General features: G+C 37.8%; 1 protein-coding gene across 2 annotated transcripts; it reads left to right on the top strand.

Moving 5' to 3' along the window:
- Positions 1–3,746: 3,746 nt before the first annotated feature.
- cndp2 (carnosine dipeptidase 2) lies at positions 3,747–12,104 on the top strand. Of its 2 annotated transcripts, none has more exons than XM_060897337.1 (12): positions 3,747–3,832; positions 4,191–4,334; positions 4,725–4,868; positions 5,140–5,302; positions 6,388–6,476; positions 7,211–7,411; positions 7,572–7,656; positions 7,905–8,065; positions 9,191–9,355; positions 10,653–10,794; positions 11,345–11,492; positions 11,625–12,104. In XM_060897337.1, exons 2-12 carry the CDS (start codon positions 4,275–4,277, stop codon positions 11,689–11,691), a joined length of 1,425 nt encoding a protein of 474 aa, XP_060753320.1. In that variant the 5' UTR covers positions 3,747–3,832; positions 4,191–4,274; the 3' UTR covers positions 11,692–12,104. The 2 variants fall into 2 exon arrangements, with proteins under 2 accessions (XP_060753320.1, XP_060753321.1); XM_060897338.1 differs by having other exon boundaries at positions 3,815–3,832; positions 4,188–4,334.
- The last annotated feature ends 9,986 nt before the right edge of the window (positions 12,105–22,090 follow it).

Raw genomic sequence — 22,090 nt, 5'->3', positions numbered from 1 at the left:
AACTCACTTTGGGAGTGAGCTGTTTCAGAAACTCCCGACAGGAAAACAATACAACTCATTATTGTGATCAAGCATTCTGTATTGTATCATTGTTTTCTTGTGGATTTTATTTCGTGTTTATTGTTTATTGTATAGTATTTGTGTCTGCACTATTGTTGGCCTGTACAGTATATCTACAGATTTGATGCATGCTACATGTTTTTCCACTGATCAGCCAAGTTATTCTGATTTTGATAAATCAGTTAACAAAGATAAGTGAGTGAAAAATACATTTTGACTGACATTGTATTTAGTATCAGACATTTCAACAATCTGGCTTGTTTTGGCAGTATTTTTCTCATACTATGCATTTTTTCCTTCATTCTTCCATCCCTGTGCCTGCTATAATTCTATAACAATATAAAATGATCACGAAATATATTGTCCAGTGTCTTTGGGAACTGCCCAATGCAACAGAAAATGGTGTTGGTAGACCAAAGAAAATGCCCACTCTAATAATAAACGGACAACAGGTGAGAGATAGATGAGGAGAAAGAGACCAGAGTGATTGGATCTGTTTTCCTTGCTAGAAGCTTGACATTGCTTGGCCATTTCATAAAATAAAACAACTTTTAAGCAAAATACAAGTCAACAAAACACAATGGAAATGGATTAGGCTTTTCATCAACTACAATATAGTAGTTTTCTGAAAACATGCTTCAATAAAAGAGATTAAAGATGAATAAAATCTGCACTTGACATGGTTAATATCACAGATTTGTTTACTTTTAAACAGGGACCTAGAAATAGAGCAAACTGTAAACTGTTTTCAACATGTTTGGGCTATGGATTGCCCATGGTGTCTTTGTGTGCACAACAAACTCTCTCTTATACCATGGATTTTAGTCTCCCGATTCATCAGTCATCTTACGTCTGTTGATCAACCAGAAAGATTTGCAGCACTACAAATTTCAGAGACTGCATTGAAGCTATCAGCATTGTTCCTTCCACTTTCTTATAATGTTCCTTCAGTTTGTGTTTTTATCATTGTGACACGTTGTGCCAAAGTATCCAATGGTTGTTCAACTGCTTTGAGAACTGGTGAGTGTAAAAGCCAAAGGCATTAAAGGCATATGATTTACATCGTTTTTATTTTCATCAAACCATTCAGTGGATGTGGAGTCATCATGGAAGTGACCACTTCCACCGGAAAATAAAGGCATAATTTTTTATGCTTCTCCAATCTTAACAATTTAATACTTAACCCTAAATCATAAGAATAGGAAGATCCTGTCTGGGAATTCCACTTTCACACACAATAGACTTTCAGCACATCCGTTTTAGATATGATTTACCTTTCCTCAGAAATAGGAAACAGAACAGTCATTATCAAGGTTCATGTCATGTCAATGAAAACGATCATACGACCCCAGTTTTAAACTATGATCATAATTAGATATTTAGACAGAGAATGTTAAAAGAACATAAAAGAAAAATAAAAATAAAATATAACATGCAGTGTTCGTTACAAACTGCAGCCATTCACTCCTTTGAATCTCTAGGCAGGATACGTAAATGGCTGTCCAACATGTTTATTCCATAATGGTGTGGAGAAATGATAATTACGGAATAAGGTCCGTACCTTTATCAGCTGCCCCAAAGTTTTTAGAATAGGACCAGATTATATTTTCTATGGCCACTTTCACCATAGCATCCTAAAAAACCCTAAAAACCTGTGCTATAAAATATAAGCTATAAATTGAAATCAGGCAAAAAAGACCTCTGGATGCTACATACCATACAGTAAATATGGGTAACAGCCTTATTATTATTACTCATAGAAGTAAAGTACAGCAGAAGTCCTGTGTTAAAAACAAACATACTGATGCATTATACATTGCTACCACACAACCCCAGTCTCAATTACATTTTTTTCCAAGCAGGACTAGAAAATAAAGGTATTGGCATGCTATCCCAGGGAGCAGATCCTTCATTGTATTCTTTAGTTATATCTAATAGAATAGTTTCATGGGGATGTGGTAGCTTAGTGGGTATCGTGAACTACTGATCGGAGGGCTGTGAGTTTGAATCCTAGGTTCACCGAACGTCCACTTCTGGTCCCCTGTTCAATAATAATTATTAATGCATGGCATTGTGTAAGTGTTTTAACAAGCTTTTTTCCAATCTTATTCTATCGAACTATGCCACGCATACCATCTCATGTGTGGATAGATTTCACCTCAGCCAGTGTTGTCAAAATGTCATTTTTTTTAAAGATCTGTTTAGATTGCATGCATGTCAGCTTGTGTCCAAATAAAATGTTTATATTTATGTTTGTATGTGATACCATATCCCAAAATTTTCTAATTAATTCCCATAAATAAGTTTCTAACAAAGGGCGCATGGTGGCTTAGTGGTTAGCATGTTCGCCTCACACCTCCAGGGTTGGGGGTTCGATTCCCACCTCCACCTTGTGTGTGTGGAGTTTGCATGTTCTCCCCGTGCCTCGGGGGTTTCCTCCGGGTACTCCGGTTTCCTCCCCCAGTCCAAAGACATGCATGGTAGGTTGATTGGCATCTCTGGAAAATTGTCCGTAGTGTGTGATTGCGTGAGTGAATGAGAGTGTGTGTGTGTGTGTGCCCTGTGATGGGTTGGCACTCCATCCAGGGTGTATCCTGCCTTGATGCCCGATGACGCCTGAGATAGGCACAGGCTCCCCGTGACCCGGGGTAGTTCGGATAAGCGGTAGAAGATGAAATGAAATGAAGTTTCTAACAACATATTTCCAAAATTCTGTAGATGAAGTTTAGGGAAACATTTCAACCCCTTTACATGATTGGCATAAGTGACATTTCCAGTCATTCAAGTTCAAGAGATGAGATGATAAAATATCTACCTCTTATTTTAAAAAGGTAACAGTCCAAACGCTGGTGAAACATATTATAGTTGAATTCTAATTGTGACTAAGTAAATAAATGATGCCTAGTATCTGTACTGGCTTGTCAGATCAGTTATAAACATGTGTTACCAATGTTTACGATCAAATAAACATTAAATATGTTTTATGATAAGCAAAACAAATTGGACAAACAAATTGTTGGAGTTAATCTTTAAGTAAACAGGTAGTGGCATGTTCTTGGAATGAGCACATACTGTACTGGCGAGTATGAGTGAAATAATACTGCTATGAGTTTGGTTGTTAATTTGAGTATTTCTGAAGTCCTCGGACATTAGCAGAAAGTTTTGAGATTTTTTGAGGTTTTGTTTTAATATATGTGATAAACACCATCATATGTATTATATCATATATTGTATTAAATTCCTGTTTGGATTGAAAGTCAGGAGATTCTCAGGAAATCAGAAGTACTTTTCTGACACCACAGAAAACTGTATTACACACACACACACACACACACACACACACACAAACCTCTATAGGTAGTGAATGCATAAAATAACAGGAAATGAGACACTCTGCAAAAATGTACAGTGCCAAAGTGCAGTAAAGTGAAGAGAGGAACATAATAGAATAGAATGAATAGTTTTGTTTTGACAATAGTTTAATTTTTAAATTATTTTACGTTTTTGCACCCGATTATGATTCAAACTCTAATTTATTAATCACTTCTTAGTATAAAAAATGTGATATTAACATCATCATGTGATATCTAGTGGTAGGCGTAACGCTTCTGCTGAGCAGACGAAATCTAATTGGTCAGCAAAAGTGTCAATTTTAAGCCAAGCGATTTGATTGGCTGTCTTTGGAACTCGCATGAAACGGAAATGCAGACTAAAAAAAATAGCACACTCATTTCTTCATAGTTAAAGTGTGTCGGAGGAGTGATTTATCCAGGTATTATACACGCTTGTACATGTAATAATTGTGTCAAATTAATTTGTATCTATTTGTGAAAGCACCGTGTGTTCATTTTCTATTTGGATTCACGTGGCACGCGCTATATGTTCTTCTGTAGCATCAATTCTTTGTAACAAAATACTGTCACTCTTGTATTATGAGGTATTACTGGTGTTCAGAATCAGAATCGATTCAGAATCGATTTAGAATCGAATGGATTCAGAATCGATTCTGATTCTGATGCTTATTAGATCAGAGATTATTGGCTTATTGATAAATGCTCGTCGTTCCTGGATTTTGTGCAAAGTTATCTTTTAACCTAGCAGCTTTGATAACAAAATTGATTTGTCAGCAGTTATAAAGTCCGTCACTGTGATACAAGGTGAAAGACTCGACACTCGACTCGACTCAGGCAACAGAAGTGCAGCAGTACAGCAACATGTCTTACCTTCCAGCCCTCTTCAAATATGTTGACGAGCACCAGGACGAATATGTTAAGGTAAATATTACGTATTTAATGGAACCATATTCCTAAAGTCAACTGAGTGTTGTGTGCATCAAATCATTATGGTTTACAGACTGAATCTAGTTGAACTGAACCAGTACACGTATAAATATCTATAGCAGAACCAAACACATGCATAATGACATTTACCCAATTTTATATCATCTTTTAAAAATTTTTTTATACTTCTTGTAGCTTTTAATTTTCATTTTTGTCCCTTTTTATAGTACAGTATCCATTTTCTATGGATGTGTAACTTTTATAATGTTACATTTTTACATCAAGATAAACTTGGTGTTATTAAACAAGGTATTATTCAGTACCTTAATAATGATTGAATGTAAAATAAACATATTTAACTGGGACTGGTTTTGTGTACCGCAGCGCCTGGCTGACTGGGTTGCTGTGCAGAGTGTCTCAGCCTGGCCTGAGAAGCGTGGAGAGATCAAGAACATGATGGAAATGGCAGCCAAAGACATAGAGAGGCTGGGAGGCACGACAGAGTTGGTGGACATCGGAAAACAGCAGGTGGGGTTTCAGTCGTCCTCGCTCAACTTGCTTTGCATATTCAACCTCGGAGAGATCATGGTGTACTGTGGAGATGAAAAACAACCCTGAATGAACTTTCTCAATCTGTGATCAAAACAATATAGATTTTTTTTGTTGTTTGGAATGTTTGTGTTGTTGTTGTCCTTATAGGGGTCTTGAAAACAATGTGAATCTTGCTTAAACTAAAAATGAAGCTAAGGCAAAGTTGGGTTTTGACACACGCATGGTCCTCTGTTTGTGTTTGTCCTAGCTGCCAGGTGGTGAAGAGATTCCTCTTCCTCCTATTATCCTGGGCAGGCTAGGCTCAGACCCGGGCAAGAAGACCGTGTGCATCTATGGACACCTGGATGTCCAGCCTGCGCATATTGACGATGGATGGGATTCCGAGCCCTTCACTCTGGTTGAGAGAGACGGTAAGCTGAACTGAATTTTCAGTCTAGACTAGATGTTTTAATGTGTCTTAAAATTCAAGTTAGAAAAATAATTAGCATGTAGTAAGTGGTGTGGCCTGTGATTAAAGTATAACACTGACACTTTAGTTCCCTAAACTGACACCTTAGCTAACATGAATAAAGCATGAACTTCAAGGTAGTTACACAATAAATAGGTTCTTAATTTTTTCAGGCACTGAGAGTCAGGATCAGCCGATTAACAGGAATCAGGTGCTCCTGCTTGATTAGATAAAAAAAAAAAACAGCACCCAAACCGGCCTTTTTCAGATAAGATTGGACACCTCTGATCTAATGTAAAGCTGATGCAGCAAAATCCATCGAGTGACCCTAACCAGACCTTTTTTTTTCCTTCTAATGAGAAAGTCAGTAGTCTTGTGACAGATCTGTCTTCTGCTGACTGGCTAATAAACCCATCACAGTGGTTTCCATTTTGCTCTTGTGACCGTATTGAGGAAACGTGTATCTCATGACAGTGACCACTCCAAAATTGCGCAATATGCTTATACGTTGTGAGGGAGGTTGTTAGATTTGCTCTTTGTTTTATGTGTGTAAGGAAAAAAGCTACTGTTACTACACGGAAGTTGAACGTTTCCATATAACATAAAAGATAAAAATCTTCGCCCCTTGTATACCATAGTGATTCGTCAGGGATTATATTGTTTATTCAGTACAGAAGGACACGTGCTACCTTTTAACCATATATTTTAAATATATTTCTTATAAATATCTGTGCATGTGTGATGTAACTTGTTACTATAGAAACAATAATTTATTCCAGCAATATAAACCTCTGATGTCAGCCATAACTACTTTTATAGAAAATGAATCAACACCTTCTGACCAATCAGAGTCCAGAATTCAACAGCCCTGTGATATTATTTATTTATTTATTTATTTATTTTACCGTTTTTGAAATTAGTGAGCAGGACTTCTATTGAGCAAGGCATTGAACAAAATGTTGAAAAAACATTAACATTTGCACTTGCTAATAATTTATATTCTGCAGTAGGCCTACTTATGACAGGAAAATGTTGTTTGTCTTGCAGGTAAACTTTATGGCCGTGGATCTACAGATGACAAAGGCCCCGTTCTCGCCTGGTTTAACGTCATTGAAGCGTTTCAGAAGATAGGACAGGTACCGACATTTAATATCTATAAAAACCTTTATTAAAGCCTTTATGTCTTAATAAATTATGCGCTCTAAGAAGTTAAACAATTTTTCAAAATGAAATTTTAAATCTAATTTTTTTTTACTAGATGAAAAAAAACACTTTAAAATAGTTTTTTCTTTCCCAAGTGTGTTTATGTTGCTGTTTGTTGGCACTGCATTTTATTTGAGTGTCTAGGTGAGCCTTTAGCACTTTGTTCCATACAAAAGACAATAAAAGAAGTCTTTCAAAATCATCTAACCTCTAATAAACCGTTTACCCTGGACTGAGGTTCACTGTATCACTGGTTATTCAGTTCAATTATTAAAGATCAAGTATGCAATGTGAACTTTGTTCAGAGTTGTTAGCTTTAAAGTAATAGCAGTACCGGCTTCGCATGTTCACTTGTAAGCGCTTCAATAGAAACAGTTTTTTTTTGCAAACCTATAACCCTTATGAACTTTAATATCAGATGTGGATTTAAGAAATATCAACATTTTTATAGTTTTGACCAGTAAATATTAAATCTGATTGTCAGTGTTTGAAAATTGGGTTCAAATTTGATCTTGAATTGAGAATTAACAAGGATTAAAACAATACAGAATAGCAACGTGTGTAATAAATATAGAATAATTGGAACTATTTAAACGTAACGTTACAGTAAAATTTAGACAAAATATCATACACAAGTTCCTGTTTTCATTTTTTTTCTGCGTTGCAGGAGCTGCCCATCAACATCAAGTTCTGCTTCGAGGGGATGGAAGAGTCCGGCTCTGAGGGTTTGGATGATTTGGTGTTCTCACGCAAAGACTCATTCTTTAAGGATGTGGACTATGTTTGCATTTCAGACAACTACTGGCTGGGCAAGACCAAGCCCTGCATTACCTACGGCCTCAGAGGAATCTGCTACTTCTTTTTAGAGGTGAGGAAGAGATCCTTTCTTCAGTGTTTTTTATGTGGTTTGTTTGATGAGTCACTGCTTTTTGTTCAAACACAAGTATGAAAAGTTTTTAGTTCGGCTCTGCCCATATGAAAGAGACTTCAGAGATCCTTTCCTAATTCCAGTATATTTGTTGAATAAGGTGGAATGCAGCGATAAGGATCTGCATTCTGGAGTGTTTGGAGGCTCTGTCCATGAAGCCATGACGGATCTGATTGCTCTCATCGGTGAGTTCGAGCAGCAAAAATAGAGAAAATCACAGCTGAAAGAAAACAAAAAACACAAGAGAGTACACGAACAAAAGAGTACACGATATCTTACGTGTGGTATCACAATAACAGATACCAAAACATTATTATATTACTTTCGTCAGTGTGTATTTTACGTCAGTGTGTCTTTTAAAAAGTGTGTTCCTGCTCACAAGTTCTAAGAGAGACAAACTCTGAAAATGTTCCGATATTTGTTTGGGTTTCAGGCTCTTTGGTGGATAAGAAGGGGAAGATCCTCGTGCCAGGGATGTATGATCATGTTGCTGAGCTCACAGAAGCAGAGAGAAAGCTTTATGAGAAGATCGAGTTCGATCTGGAGGATTACACCAAAGACGTGGGAGCACAACGTCTGCTGCACAGCACTAAAGTACACGGTTCAGTCTCTGTCTCGTATTTAAAAAGTGTGACCAAAAGATTGTTCACTACGCCATGTTACACACTCGTCAAAAGTGTGAGACCAAATGAAACCAAAGTGAAACCAAAATCATAACTACGCTATACTTCCCTCTTAAACTTAAGTACAAGGGGGAGGCATCTGCCCCTTACCTAAGGTGTCTAGACAGATAAGGATACTATGTGGTGTAACATGTCTTACCTGCTCCAGCTCCGACAGCAGAACAGCACAACATTCACACACCGGCTACAATAACAATAAGTTAAGTTATCAACAAAGAAATTCATAAACAAATGACTCCGCATAACAACTCCGAACACGCAGGCTTGGTGTTATGCTCGCTCTTTTATCTATTCCGGTCTTCTTCTGGACTCGGCTTCTCTATTCAGCGGTCAGGAATGTGGAAGCAGCCAGCTACGTCACGCTTTCCTGCCGGACACGCTGTAGAAACAAAGTCATCACGCCAACAATAACCAAAATATGTGCCTTGGCAAAAAAACAGAAGTGTCAGCAAATTTGGGTTAACCTCATACAAATGAGAATGATATGGTATTTAAATGTGGTATAATTTTTTGCCTGCACATTCTCACTCACAGCGCCAACAGCATCCAGTTTGTGATCAGATTATTGCTTTGATTAACATTCATTAGGGATCTTGTGCTATACTGGCACCACTAATGAAACCATAGTAACCAACAGTAAAGTAACAGATCACCAGCGAGCAGTTTGAGTGACAGAATACGACGGCAAATACCGTTTCTTTTAATCAGTTTTGCGTAATATACAATTACCTGTAGCTCGGATGTTGTATTATTCATACATTGTTGTATATGCGCTCCAATCATAACCTGAGTTCATGCATGTATTTTATTAGTCATTCTTTTTTATTAGTTACATGTGTTGTCTGCTATGTTGCTAATACATTTGCTAAGGGCAGCAATGAAATTGTACGTTTTATAAAGTTTATATTTAGTGTTAGACTGTGGTACAATTTTGTGCTAATGTTTATTTATTTTTGATTATTCGCAAAACACTAGTTATTTTGTCGACAGGTTTATTTCATTTCAGATTAATTATGGGTGAACTTTTTTTGCGTAGGAGCAAGTGTTGATGCACCGCTGGAGGTACCCGTCTCTTTCACTGCATGGCATCGAGGGCGCTTTCTCTGCTTCAGGAGCTAAGACCGTCATCCCACGCAAAGTCATCGGGAAGTTCTCCATCCGCCTGGTGCCGGACATGGACCCCAAAGTGGTGGAGGAACAGGTGAGGACGCTTTTTATACTGATGACTCACGTTTACACCTTTCAGACGTTTGTATTTAGAAGATATTAATGCACAGATTTGGGTAGAATTGAGGCTGGAGGTATACGGTGCTTAATTTTTAAACTAGTTAAACTGTTCTTGTTCTTTCGGCTTTTCCCGTTAGGTGTAGCTACAGCAAATCATTTCTTTCCACTTAACTCTTTAGGTGTTTATTCTCATATCCTCATTTAACACACCCGTATATCTCCTCTTTGGCCTTCCTCGTGACCTCTTACCTGGCAGCTCCATCTCCAACATCCTTCTACCAATATAACCATCTCCCTCCTCTGTACATGTCCAAACCATCTCAGTCTTTCCTCTCTGACCTTGTCACCAAAACAGCCAACCTGAGCTGTCATTCTGATGTGTTTGTCCCTAATCCTGTCCATCCTCGTCACTCCTAAAGAGAACCTCAACATCACCTCTATGCTACTCATGCGTACTACCTCCAAAATCTATCCCATTTGTTATCTATCCCAAGACGCTAGCATGAGTTACCAAACCACACTGGATGAATCCTCAGTACAGTATGTGGAGATTGAGGAATTGTCGCATGGTATCACAGCAATTTGAAGTATATAGAAAATGCAGTCCTGCACCTGCTTTTATAGAAACATCTGCATCACTGGATGCACTTCCTGTAGATACACAGTAAAAACAGGATCATGATTAATCTGAGAGAGCGACATGTTGTTTTGTAGATACTACTACATGTAACTGTAAGTGGATAAAAAAGTATAATGTGACCTTCATTAATAAATAGAAAGATTGTAGTTATAAGCTAATCAGTGATATACAAGTTAAAAAATATATATTAAGATATAAGATGTATATTTTTCTATATCTACACATCCTCTCAAAAATGACTAGTGTAACTGAATTAATCTTAATGTTTAACCTGTTTAATAGTAAAAAAGCCAACATCTCCTCCAGGGTAAAAAAAAATGATGATAATTGTCTTAGATCATAGTAGGCAAATTTGTCAATAACTTTTCTTTTTTTTTTTTTTTTTTTTTTTTTTTTTAAACTCAATTGCTTGATGTGTTACAAACAAAGCCAAACACTGACATGCAATTTCAGCTGTTGTTCTTCCAGACTGAGAAAAAGGAAATGCTCTTCTTCTTGTTCTTCTTCTTCCTCTTCTTCTTCTTCCTCTTCTTCCTTCTCTTCTTCCTCTTTCTCCTCTTCCTCTTCTTCTGTTTTGTACACTGATTATTCTTAAGAGTTCTTACCTGAAAGACTTGTGTTTGATTCTTAGGTCGTCTCCCACATTAATAAGAAGTTTGCTGAGCTGGAGAGCCCCAACAAAATAAAGGTTTACATGGGTCATGGAGCCAAGGCCTGGGTGTCTGATTTTAACCATCCTCACTACATGGCTGGTAGAAAAGCCATAAAGACTGGTAAGGAACCATGCTGTCCTGTCTGTCTGTGGTGGTGATCTGGATTTTCTATAGATGTGCACTATATGTAATGTGACTGACTGAAGGTATTAATTTCCGACCCTGATTGCCGGGTAATATCGATTTCGGACCCCCGACTGACGCAGGGTACTGATTTCGGGCCCCGACTGATGCAGGGTACTGATTTTCGGCCCCCGACTGACCCCCGACTGACAGAGGGTACTGATTTCAGACCCCGACTGACGAAGGGTACTGATTGTTTAAAGAATATCATTATTTTATTTTTGTTACTTGTCAGAATACATGAATAATAGTACTGTAAGTGCAATGTTTCCCACTATTCTATCAGTCTGTTTCTGTCCATCTGTCAAATTTTTACATGATAATTTTGTTATATTGCATAAAGCTGTGTTTTAGGTGTATTTTTATTTTAGGTGCATTTTTGTTATATTGCAAAAAAAAAGTGTTTTTCTATCTCTTTTTTTTTTTTTTTTTTAAATTTTATTTATTTATTTATTTATTTATTTATTTTTTTTTTTTTTTTTTATAGTTTTCGGTGTTGAGCCTGATCTGACCCGTGAGGGAGGAAGTATCCCTGTAACACTGACCTTCCAGGAGGCTACAGGGCGCAATGTCATGCTGCTTCCTGTCGGCTCCTCAGATGACGGAGCTCATTCCCAAAACGAGAAACTCAACAGGTAATTTTGACGCTCACGCTCCCATTGCTCGACCAAGTGTTTGACCAGGCACTAAGGGTACATGATCGGTAACATCTACAGAGTTTAGATTTTATTTTTTTTTCCTTCATTATTTTTTCTTTTTTTTTGCAGGTCCAACTACATCCAGGGTACTAAAATGTTGGGTGCTTATTTCCATGAAGTATCTCAACTCAGTTAACAGGTCCATGTGGATCATCATAACCTGGTTTGGACGCTTGATAAAGGAATGAAAATTGTCCATGTTTTGTAATTAAATATGGTGTTTAATACCAACATGCCTGTAAGTACCCTGTACCCAGGAAGAGTATCAGAAACAGTGGAATCAGCTTTTATTTTCAGTGATTAACACAAGCAGCAGTTTACAGTATCAGCTCTGGTCTATTTGAGTGTATGAATTCATCTCAGTATTTCTGAGGAATCAGTGGTTTGGGTCACATCATGTGATCTAACTGTAGCGACCTGACAGGACATACATGGGCTCAGATGTAGCAAGGAAAGGTAGTTTATATGTAATCAGTAAACTAAAGTGTTGTAGCTCTGGAGGTGTAAAGTCTTATAAGAATGCTATTACAATAAAAGCTAAAAAAGTTATTCATGTCTGCATCACGTATTTAAAGCCTGGCTGTAATTAGTGGAGTTTGTCTCAATTTCTGGTGTTGTGACCGATCATCAAAACAGGTATTAGGAAGTCGTGGTATTAGAAACAGGTATGGGGAAGTCATGGCCTAATGGTTAGAGAGTTTGATTCCAAACCCTAAGGTTGTGGGTTCGAGTCTCGGCCCGGCAATAACACGACTGAGGTGTCCTTGAGCAAAGGATTGAACCCCCACAACTGCTCCCCGGGCGCCGCAGCATAAATGGCTGCCCACTGCTCCAGGTGTGTGTTCACAGTGTGTGTGTGTGTGTGTGTTCACTGCTGTGTGTGTGTGCACTTTGGATGGGTTAAATGCATGCAACGAATTCTGTATGTCACGTCACGTCATGTATGTGATCAGTATCAGTAACAATAATGCTCTTGAGTACAGTTCCTGTAAACCTTCTACTTCCCTCTTCTAACGGAAAACGTCTGTCTGTGTGTGAGAGAAAGATAGAAGATCGAACTTTATTAATCCCAAAGGAAATTCTTTTTACCAGATTGCTTCAAATTACAAGAGAAATAAATATAAATGAAATATAAACTAAAAATTCTTTAATAATATACAAAAAAATAAAAGAACAGAAAGGTGCTAGGGAACTAACACACTGCACATACTATGATGTTGCACATGGTATGATATTAATGCACATATTGTACTTATTGTGAAACTGGGATAGTGTGTATCATGGCACCGTGTCATCGTAAATACTGTCAGTGTTTATTGTGTCAGCTCTTAGATATAGAGTTTGATTGCCACTGTTCTGTGTCTTCGTGGTGATCTCAGTCTAGAGCTGGATGTTCTGTGGTAGGACTCCAGTGTCACATGCAGAGGGTGTGACGTGTTGTCGAGGAGTTTCCTCAGCATTTTCCTCTCATGCCCCCTTTCCACCAGAAAGAACCGGGTGCTGGTTCAGAGCTAGTGCTAGTGCTTGTTCGAACAGGTTTGCCTTTCCATGGGCTAGAGAGCCATCACAGAGCCAAGTGTCACTGTACGTCACTGTATACAACGTTATGCAGCAAACACAAACACCTCATCAACAATGACGTATGTTGCTTTATTGTTAATGCTCATTGCTTTGTGAACCTACATCGGCATACAAACGTGGCGAATCCTGATTTAAAATGATTTTAAAATGGAGCTAAAGACGTTCTCTTTTGTCTTGTTTTTGACAGTAACACAGCAACTGATGCTAGCGGTACTTAAGTCTAGACCAGCAATGTTTTGGTGCTACTTAAGAACCACTTTTCCTGGTTCAGAGCCGGTGCTTTTGGGTGTCAAAAAAGAAAGAACTGATTATAAATTAGGCTCTGGCTCCGAACCAGCACTCAAACTGCCTTGGTGGAAAAGGGGCATCTAGACACCTCAACCAGACACGTCTCCACTCCCATGACAGATCCTGCTTTCCTAATAATCTTCTTAAGTCCTGTTGGCGTTAGCTGTCTCCACCCTGCTACCCCAGCACACTACAGTGCAGCAGAAGATGATGCTAGATACCACTGAGTGGTAGAACATCTGCAGATGGTTCTTCAGACATTAAAGGACCTGAGTCTCAGGAGGAAGTACAAGCGACTCTGACGCAATACTAATTTCTAATACGGTGCATTAGTGTTTCTGGTCCATTCCAGCTTGTTGTCTACCGTATGTGGACACCCTGATATATAAATGTTAATGTAAAATAAATAGCTTGCTTCGGTTTCTTCAAAATTCTGAGAAACAGCCTTGGATTAGACTGTTTTGACTCAAAGCGATACAATGCAGCATTAAAGGCCAGGAATAGCTCGAGACTCGCTTTAGGCTACACTGCAATATTTAAAATCAGTGTGATGTCCAATTCCACAATCAATATTGAATAACCCACACAGGCCTCTACAAATGTCTCCCATGTGCGCTCTACTGCAGCTGAAGAAAAGAAACAAAGCTTTTTATTTATTCCACTTGGTAACTTTTTTTTTGTTGGAAAATCACAAACTTTTTCCTTGCTTGTGATCATGTTTTTCAAACATCATAATAGCGTCATGGAAACTAAGTGAATAGATTCTAGTAGGTTCTGGCCTGAAATTGCACATGAATTCAAGTAAACATAGAAATAATGCGAATAATGCTAAATGTGACACCCTGTATGTGAAAAATTGAACACGACAATGATTTAGATGCAGGAAAAATAAAACACGTGGAAAGACGGGAAATAATCACCTGAAGAATTAAGACGTGGAAATAAAGTGACGTGCAAAAAACGAAAACGTATGAACATAAATAAATGAGGTGAGAAAATAAAGAGGTGAAGAAATAAAAATGTGAATATAGAAATAATTAATAAAGATGTAAATAAATGATGTGAAAAAATCAGACGTTGAAAAAAAAACATCAAAACTACATGAATCCTTACAATCATATAACAAGAATAAATTTAATTATGAATATAAAATAAGTAAGAAAATCACATGGGGGGGGGACAGAAGTTCAATCACCACATGTGAAAAGTAGATGTAAAATAAAATTGTGAAAAATAATCTGTGTGAAGTGTTGAAGACATTTGTAACATTATGTGAGATCTGTATAATAAATAAATTAAATTAAATAAATTAAATAAATAAATAAATAAATAAATAAATAAATAAATACATATCTTTCCTGTCTTGGTAATTCAGTGTGTGCTGGTGAGCTGCATGGTGCCTACAGGTGGACTGACAGCTCACCGGTGGGTCTGTCCTTTTCGTGCGGGAGGTCACGTCCATCCCACAATCCCTTTCTCATAGCCTTGGGAAGAGTGTGAGTGTGGTCCGGCTAGCTGGACGGATCAGAACGGACAAACTTGTCTGGTGGCACTAACTTTCAGTGACGTCCGCCATGCAAATAAGAGCAGACAGCCTGTCTCTGCCCTTAAGATTTGTTACGTCTCTCTAGAACAGTAAAGGGTTTTTTCTCCTTTTTCTCTTCATAAATTTAGCATGATGAAGTGTACATGGGTTTTGTGAGACATGGCCCGTGGCGGTAGAGGTTCTGAAAGCAGGCCTGTGTTTACCACGTGTTGCTTTGAGCTTTAATCCAGATTCGATTTGACTGGTGAAACAGACAGAAAAACTCATCGCCTCTGCTGGATTTCACTTTGGATTGCAGACTAAACACTAGGCCAGGAGGTGAGTAGCCCTTACAGAAAAATAACATTAACGCACACATGTCGTTTTACACACTTTGTGTCAAATGATTCATTTGATGATGATTCAAATGATTTTGAATGTTTTATTTGTCTTTGGAATATATTTTGAATTGTTCAATTATGATTGTTCACATTGGCTTTACTATATATATATAGTACATATTTTAGTATATATATAAAATATATTTTATATATACTTTATATTATATAGTATACTTTATATACTTTATTTATAGTATTCTTTACTATATATATATAGTACATACTTTAGTATATATATATATATATATATATATATATATATATATATATATATTTAAAGTATGGCATGTTTCATTTTGCAAATCTGATTTTTTTGTCATTTTACAGACGCATTTTACAGATTGCTTAATCTTTCATTTCTACTTAATTTCAAGTTTTATTCCCATGTCAATTTTATTTATTTATTTATTTATTTAATATTTACTTATTCTTTTAATTTATTCACATGTAAGGATGTTAATTTTCACAGTATATTTTATAGTGATTACAGACATTTTTGTGTCGTATTTTTCTGATGTATTCTTTTTTTCATGTTGTTACACGTTTACTTAAAATTGCACAAACAATTTTACACCATAAGATGCTGAAATGCACTTTCACTTATTACTGTAAACACGCATGAAATCTTAGTGATTGTTTCAGTGTTATTTTTGTTCTTTAATCTTTTTTTTTTAATATATTTTTACATCCTCTGGAAATCAGGATGACCCTAATATTTTCTGTGAGGTTGCCGTATTATTCAATTAGGAGGCTTTCATTCCTATTCCTATCTTAGGGATGAATAAATATGTGTAAAGACATATTTCCACCTATCATATTCTTGGAAGTATCTTGAATTTAACACTAAAACCATAAGAAGGTTCATTATGACATTTTGCGCCACTATGACTTTGGCCACTAGATGGCGACAAACACCTGCTGATTGTAATATGACTCGTGATATAAAGAGACCAATATAAACAAATGCTTCAGACAGAGAATAAAGCATGTGTTGCTATGTTATCTAAATATTTACAAAACACTTATTTTCTAAGTTTATATATATATATATATATATATATGTGTGTGTATATATATATATATATATAATCACATAATAATGCTTACACTTTGTAAGACTTCCTGTATTTAATTATTGTATATTGGAGGTAAAATGGATGTAAATCTAATAATCAACAAATCATAATACAAACAATAATCATGATTATATATTTCTGGGTATTCTCATCCTATTATACCTTCTTTCTTTTGTTGTGTTGTGTGGTTTTTTTTTCTTTGAGTCAGAACAGAGGGGGTTGAAGGGACGTGACCTTGTTGTTGTCAGATTCTATGTTTCATGTTCTGCATGCAATAAACACCAGGAGCACTGTATTGAATCCTTACTTCACTGTGATGGCATGTCACATGCACAAAAATCTCTACAAGCCCAGAATATTACAGGTTATAACAAGATTTTTTTTTTTCAATAAACGTACTAGGAAAAAAAAAATAATAAAAAAGGGTCGATTATATTTTAAGATGTTTGCTTTTAACCAACCAATCATATGTAATTTGACCTGCACTTTAACACCTTTATTTGGTTTTAAAACTTAGCTAATTGGTTGATGTATATAGTCTATATTAATAACACATTAAAACAACAGATGAATTAAAAAAAAAACAAAAAAAAAAAAGAGGAAAAACAGAAAAAAAAACTCTCTAAGATTTACCTGCAGGACAGCAGTTGACCTCTAGTGGATTTTACTGGGACTGGCTTTCTTCCAGATGAGTTTAATTAGCAGCACACACTCAAAGATTAATCAAAGATAAAGTGCTTCTGAGAGTAAATGATCAGCTTTTCTTTAAAAAAAAAAAAAAAAAAAAAAAAAAGCGATGCAACCAGAAATTTCTGCATATATTTAAGGAGGTATTGTTTGAACTGTAAAAATAAAAATTCAGTTCAAACAAAAAAATCCTAAAAATCCTCCTTTTCAATCTTAACATAAGTTTAAATCTTCAGACTTCTGACCTTCTGATATATTTCTTCGAATTATCGATCCTTTATGTGATTTATGTGCTCACACTATAACGTGACAGCGTCCTGATTTTCACTAAACCCCTTGACATCACTCCACTGATCTCCGTCCACATCTAACATGATCACATGGGCTGATCTGCAGCCTTACAGAGCTGGTGGATGGATCAGCAAACCGAATGGTGATTTTTATTATTATTTTATTTTTTTTTGAGTGGAGTTCCTCTTTAATGCTCTAATACAATTAGATGAAGACAGCTCACTTGGTTATGTTTAATGGGGATGACATCAGAGGAGAGAGAAGGGAATGAATAAGTCATTCTCGCTCTCGTTTCAAATGTGAAAGATTCATACCAGCAATTTGGATGACAGTATTAATTTAACATGACACTGCATTAATGGTCAATTTCAGATTCACAGAACTCATTTAAGTGGAATGGACTCCCTTAATTTGATGAGATGTGATAGCAGTGAGATGTCACATCTCTCTCCATCTCTCACTCCCTGTGGCAAAAGAAACACATGCACAGACGCTCGTCGGCTTTAGATTTGGAATGCTGACTGAGCTGTTTGTGTGTGTGTGTGTGTGTGTGTGTGCGTGTGTGTGTGTTGATCTTTTAATTGAATCGACTCCATGTCTACTCCACTCATTAGCACATTAGGACTTGGTGTGTGTCCTTTCTGACAGGGAGTGAACCCCACACATATACTTCCACTCTAAAATTCTATAAATATGAGCACAGTTTATTTACATTCTTCTGACTGATCACTTCCTCCCGAAGCGTGTTGTCTCTTCCATAACGACTCTGCCGACATAACACTACGGCCTTCAGAGACCCCAGATCTGGACCTAAATGAGCACTTATGGAAGAGTTTGTAGATCTCCTTCAGCATCGATACACTAACTAAATGAATATCTTTTGAAAGCATGCTGTTCATCACTCCGGTATAGCTCCAGGTCTTGTAGGTGTGAGGTGCATTGAAGCTTTTCTGGAGACTCATGATGGCCTTATTAACACACTTTCAGGGGTCTCATTGAATAGTCAAGGGTTCTTGAATTAAGTAGATTAAACACTGTGAGGTTTAGAGGGACAGAACAGAAAACATTCAGGTTTAGTTTCTAGGTACAGTATATATTTATGGATTTAAATTCTTTATTCTGTTCCACTGTTTCCTTTTATTTTTCTTCTTTCTGAGCAAAATGTTTTGCTTTTTGGGCAGAATTACAGCCTGAACCTCACAGATTGTGGCTTTTCTTCCACTCTACCCGTGACTGGTCCTACAATCTGCACTGCATTCATCTGGCAGTTATGGGTTTTCAGTTGACTGACACATTTCTGTGTCTGTTTTCTGCTCAGATTTCTATTTCTGCATGGGAGCATCATCAGAAAAGCTTGACCTTGACCGTGTGACCCTTATATAATGGGTCATTCCTCATGCAAAATGTGTCTCTTATAGTTCAGCCTCTGTTACAGGGTTGGACAGAGAGCTTTTAAGGATTCCCAAGAGACACAAGCCAACTGGGTTCTCTGGTTTCTTTCCTCCTCTCAAAAACATGGTAAAAGGTGGATGGACAACTCTAAATTGTCCCTTTGAGTATGTCCCCATCTGTTTATGTGTGTGTGTGAGTGTGTGTGTGTGAGTGTGTGTGTGAGTGTGTGCGTGTGTGAGAGTGTGTGTGTGATTGTGAGTGTGTGTGAGTGTGTGTGTGATTGTGAGTGTGTGTGTGTGAGAGTGTGTGAGAGTGTGTGTGTGATTGTGAGTGTGTGTGAGTGTGTGTGATTGTGAGTGTGTGAGAGTGTGTGAGAGTGTGTGAGAGTGTGTGAGAGTGTGTGTGTGTGTGTGTGAGTGTGTGTGTGTGAGAGTGTGTGTGTGAGAGTGTGTGTGAGAGTGTGTGTGTGTGATTGTGAGTGTGTGTGTGTGTGTGTGTGTGTGCGTGTGTGAGAGTGTGTGTGTGATTGTGAGTGTGTGTGAGTGTGTGTGTGATTGTGAGTGTGTGTGTGTGAGAGTGTGTGAGAGTGTGTGTGTGATTGTGAGTGTGTGTGAGTGTGTGTGATTGTGAGTGTGTGAGAGTGTGTGAGAGTGTGTGAGAGTGTGTGTGTGTGTGTGTGTGTGAGTGTGTGTGTGTGAGTGTGTGTGTGTGAGAGTGTGTGTGTGAGAGTGTGTGTGAGAGTGTGTGTGTGTGATTGTGAGTGTGTGTGTGTGTGTGTGTGTGTGTGTGAGAGTATGTGTGAGTGTGTGTGTGTGTGTGTGTGTGTGAGTATGTGTGAGTGTGTGTGTGAGTGTGTGTGAAATCCACTGACATTCAAACAGAGGATTATGAAATTTATCTTACATTTTTTTAAACATACCTTCACACAAGACACACACACACACACCTATGTATATAACATAGGTGTGTGTGAGAGTGTGTGTGAGAGTGTGTGTGATTGTGAGTGTGTGTGTGTGTGTGTGTGAGTGTGTGTGTGTGTGAGAGTATGTGAGTGAGTGTGTGTGAGTATGTGTGTGTGTGTGTGTGAGAGTATGTGTGTGTGTGAGTATGTGTGAGTGTGTGTGTGTGTGTGTGTGTGAAATCCACTGACATTCAAACAGAGGATTATGAAATTTTTCTTACATTTCTTTAAACATACCTTCACACAAGACACACACACACACACACACACACCTATGTATATAACATATGACTGTCAAATGACCAATCAACCAACCCCTTCACTCTCATCTCTTTTTCATTCTTTCCCTCTCACTCTGGTGTCTTCTTCTTGTTGATAAAGTCACAGAATGTGTGTATGTGTGTGTATGTGTGTGTATGTGTGTGGAAGCTGTCAAGGCCTTGCCTGGGTGTGTCTCTGAGGCCTGCTAATGGCTGAAGTCACTGCTTTCGGGCGCTCTGATGGATGGCGGGCCGGGACGCCCTCTCTTTCATCCCGACAGGCCTGACTCGTCTGATTTATTAATGACAATAATTAGGAATAAACCTCTTCACGACCAAACCCTCCATGATTAGCGCACTAATGATGGAGGGGAGGGCCATGGATCTGGCAATCTGATTAATGTCGGCCATTTTGACCTTTTAGAGCCGCACTACTCTCACTGTCTGGGGAAGGAGAGAGAGTAAGGGTGACTGTCTGTGATGTCCACTTACAATTAGTCGATGACTGAATTAAAGTGCGAGATGCACCATTTTGTAGTATTTGTCTGGTTAATTCCAGTAACTAACGTGTCAATGCTGTAGATTAAATAGTTGTTGCAAATCTAGGATTTGCATTTTGGATTTTAACTCAACACAGATGCAATTATAAGTGTTTAACCTTCACAAAATTCTAGACGTTGCACATTTGAATAGGTCTCGCTCAAAATGAACAAAGAATTAACGTGAAACTTTGTCTGCAGTACCTCATCCACTTCCCGAGACCATTTGACTCTGTGACATTTGATTATTAAATGCAAATGACCGTCAGGAACCAGTTAGACTGACCATATTTCCTCTATTGCTCATAGACAGGGAATGCAGCATGGACACTGACACCCATCTACATCTCCTTAATGATCCGGCTAACTCGTGCTGTTTGAAAGCCTACACCCAGAAGGCCTTCACGTAATGGAGGACGAGGGTGAAGGTCGTCGTTTTTACCGGGGTCAGACAGGAGGCAGCGAATCCGGAGACAAGCGAGATCAAAGGAAAGCTGAGTTGAACGCTGGTCAATGGTTTTATGGGTCTGAACGTTAGTCCATGTTTAGCTTGTTGTGAGCATTTATACCACAGTGTGGCTGAATTCCTGATTCTGATCAGTCAGAAAGTGTTGATTAGGTTTCTATTAAAATGCTAAAGCTATTATTAATGTAGAAAATGATAATGCAGTGGGACTTGTGTTGTGTAAGCACTGATATGGTGAGGTTTTCGATAAGGAGAAATTTTCTCAGCATGTTTGGATGGAGTCTCTAATGGTGTCAGGGGTAATTATTTTCCAATATGGGAAAGTCTGCAGATCTTTATTCTTTTCTGTGCTTCCACTTTTACAAGACAAGCTCCATTTTTCTGTCATTTTATTAACTTCAACTAAGACAATCGGTTGCTTTAACAAACTCTGATACAGAAATGATCAATCTATAACAGTAAATGTAACTATAAATGGATAAAAAGTATGAGGTGGTCTTTAATGAGTAATAAACGTAATCATTGACAGTACACATTGCTGTGGTGCATGAGGAATAAAACATACGGTTCTTCAGATATACTATCAACTTCACCTAACCCTAGTTTTTATTTGAGTGCTTACATCATGGATTCATTTTCTAGCATGCTTTTCACCCTTAGCACTGTTTTCTATTTAACCGTTGATTTGTGTTGATTTGTAACTCAGGACCAACTGTCAAGAGGTGAACTAGCTGTCAAGACTTTGCCTTCCTGGCATATTTGACATCTTCACCCACCATGCAAAGGAGTCGCTTGCTTCCTTGAGCGCTAGGCTGCCTCCCTAAACCCGATTTTTTCTCATTAAAAGTCCCCCTGCCTTGTGTTGTTATAATTTCCCCGCTCTGTCTCCTAAAACAGAGGGCCCTTGATTGAACACGGGTAAAGTCGGTCATCATAACATGACCTGCAGATACAGCAGAAACGGTGCGACGGCTGACCCCGGCAAACTGCCTCTCTGCACATATTGCGCAATTCTTCATATTTAATGGGGAAACATGAGGCGGTGATTTTGTGGGCGCTTTCTCTCTG

This window comes from Tachysurus vachellii, chromosome 21, assembly GCF_030014155.1.
Source record: "Tachysurus vachellii isolate PV-2020 chromosome 21, HZAU_Pvac_v1, whole genome shotgun sequence".
NCBI lineage: Eukaryota > Metazoa > Chordata > Actinopteri > Siluriformes > Bagridae > Tachysurus > Tachysurus vachellii.
The sequence above is the reverse complement of the archived record's forward strand: the minus strand, read 5'-3'. Positions and strand labels throughout refer to the sequence as shown.